Source organism: Olea europaea, unplaced genomic scaffold (assembly GCF_002742605.1).
Source record: "Olea europaea var. sylvestris unplaced genomic scaffold, O_europaea_v1 scaffold17883, whole genome shotgun sequence".
NCBI lineage: Eukaryota > Viridiplantae > Streptophyta > Magnoliopsida > Lamiales > Oleaceae > Olea > Olea europaea.
This window is the reverse complement of record NW_019235620.1, coordinates 1-2,207: the sequence shown is the minus strand read 5'-3', so window position 1 is coordinate 2,207 and position 2,207 is coordinate 1. Positions and strand designations below refer to the sequence as shown.

The window sequence follows — 2,207 nt, the reverse complement described above, 5'->3', positions numbered from 1 at the left end:
ATAAACCGTTGATTATTTTTATTGTATCTTTTGCTTCAAAATTTCTTTTTTTTCCTAATTCTTTGAATAGGCAATGTGTTTAGTCTTTTCTTTTTATCTGCAGCATATTTCCTTGAGGCATACCGACCGGTGAGGAAGGGCGATCTTTTTCTCGTAAGGGGAGGAATGAGAAGTGTAGAATTTAAGGTCATTGAGACTGATCCTCCTGAGTACTGTGTCGTTGCCCCTGATACTGAGATCTTCTGTGAGGGAGAACCTGTAAGAAGGGAGGATGAGAATCGGTTGGATGAGGTTGGCTATGATGATGTTGGTGGTGTACGTAAACAGATGGCACAGATTCGGGAGTTAGTGGAGCTACCACTAAGGCACCCACAGCTTTTTAAATCAATTGGTGTCAAGCCTCCTAAAGGAATACTTCTTTATGGGCCTCCGGGATCTGGGAAGACCCTAATCGCTCGAGCTGTTGCTAATGAAACTGGCGCTTTCTTCTTCTGTATTAATGGACCAGAAATTATGTCAAAATTGGCTGGAGAAAGTGAAAGCAATCTCAGAAAAGCATTTGAGGAAGCTGAGAAAAATGCACCATCAATCATATTTATCGATGAGATTGATTCAATTGCTCCCAAAAGAGAGAAGACCAATGGAGAGGTTGAGAGGAGGATTGTTTCCCAACTCTTAACGCTGATGGATGGACTCAAGTCCCGTGCTCATGTTATTGTAATGGGTGCCACAAATCGTCCCAATAGCATTGACCCTGCATTGAGAAGGTTTGGGAGATTTGACAGGGAAATTGATATTGGTGTTCCAGATGAGGTTGGGCGCCTCGAAGTTCTTCGTATTCATACCAAGAACATGAAGCTTGCTGAAGATGTACATTTAGCTATCCCAATTCCCATGATTTTTGTTCGAGTATCTTCTTTCCTACCGTATTGAAAAAATATAAACCAATTTTAATCTCTGAAACATTTTGCAGGTTGATTTGGAAAGAATTGCCAAAGACACACATGGTTATGTAGGTGCTGATTTGGCAGCTCTTTGCACTGAGGCTGCCCTTCAATGCATTAGGGAGAAGATGGATGTGATTGACTTGGAAGACGATAGCATTGATGCAGAGATACTCAACTCCATGGCTGTTACTAATGAGCACTTCCATACTGCTCTTGGTACCAGCAACCCCTCAGCTCTACGTGAAACAGTAAGTGTAGATTTTTTAAGTTATTTTTCATTTATTTATCTTTTTGATTCATGCTCAATAGATCTTAATTTGCATCTTTGGATGCTACAGGTTGTTGAAGTACCCAATGTTAGTTGGGAAGATATTGGGGGCCTGGAGAATGTCAAGCGTGAACTCCAAGAGGTACCATTTGATTCACGTGCTATGGATCCTGTAGTTTTTTGTATTTGTATATTGATCAAATTTATTTGTCATGGAGTAGAAACCTCTCCTTGAAACTGACTTTTGTATGCACCATTTGTTATGTAGACTGTTCAATATCCAGTGGAGCATCCTGAGAAGTTTGAGAAGTTTGGCATGTCACCTTCAAAGGGAGTTCTTTTCTACGGCCCCCCGGGATGTGGAAAAACTTTGCTAGCTAAGGCAATAGCCAATGAGTGTCAGGCCAACTTCATCAGTGTCAAGGGTCCTGAATTGCTCACTATGTGGTTTGGAGAGAGTGAGGCCAATGTTCGAGAAATTTTTGACAAGGCTCGCCAATCTGCCCCGTGTGTCCTATTCTTTGATGAATTGGACTCGATTGCTACTCAGGCATTTCACACTTCTCTCAAATGTTATTGTAGTTTCTGCTTGACGTTCCAGTTTTTGCCATTCACACAGATTTTTGATTTTTTTTTTTCTCAGAGAGGAAGCAGTGTAGGAGATGCTGGGGGTGCTGCTGACAGGGTATTGAATCAACTTTTAACGGAAATGGATGGAATGAACGCAAAGAAAACAGTGTTCATTATTGGTGCCACCAATAGGCCTGATATAATTGATCCTGCACTTCTTCGTCCTGGACGGCTTGATCAATTGATTTATATTCCTCTCCCTGATGAGGAGTCACGCCTTCAGATTTTTAAGGCTTGCTTGAGAAAATCTCCACTTTCCAAAGATGTAGACCTGACAGCCCTGGCTAAATACACTCAAGGTTTCAGTGGTGCTGACATTACAGAAATATGCCAACGTGCAGTCAAATATGCCATAAGAGAGA

General features: G+C 41.5%; 1 protein-coding gene across 1 annotated transcript; it reads left to right on the top strand.

The window, feature by feature from the left end:
* Positions 1 to 70: 70 nt before the first annotated feature.
* Positions 71 to 2,185, top strand: LOC111378232 (cell division control protein 48 homolog E-like; the record flags this gene model as incomplete). Its single annotated transcript, XM_023001401.1, has 5 exons — positions 71 to 909; positions 974 to 1,195; positions 1,286 to 1,387; positions 1,484 to 1,765; positions 1,859 to 2,185. Coding segments are annotated over 5 exons (1,772 nt in total), but the record flags the coding sequence as incomplete, so codon positions are not given.
* Positions 2,186 to 2,207: the final 22 nt, after the last annotated feature.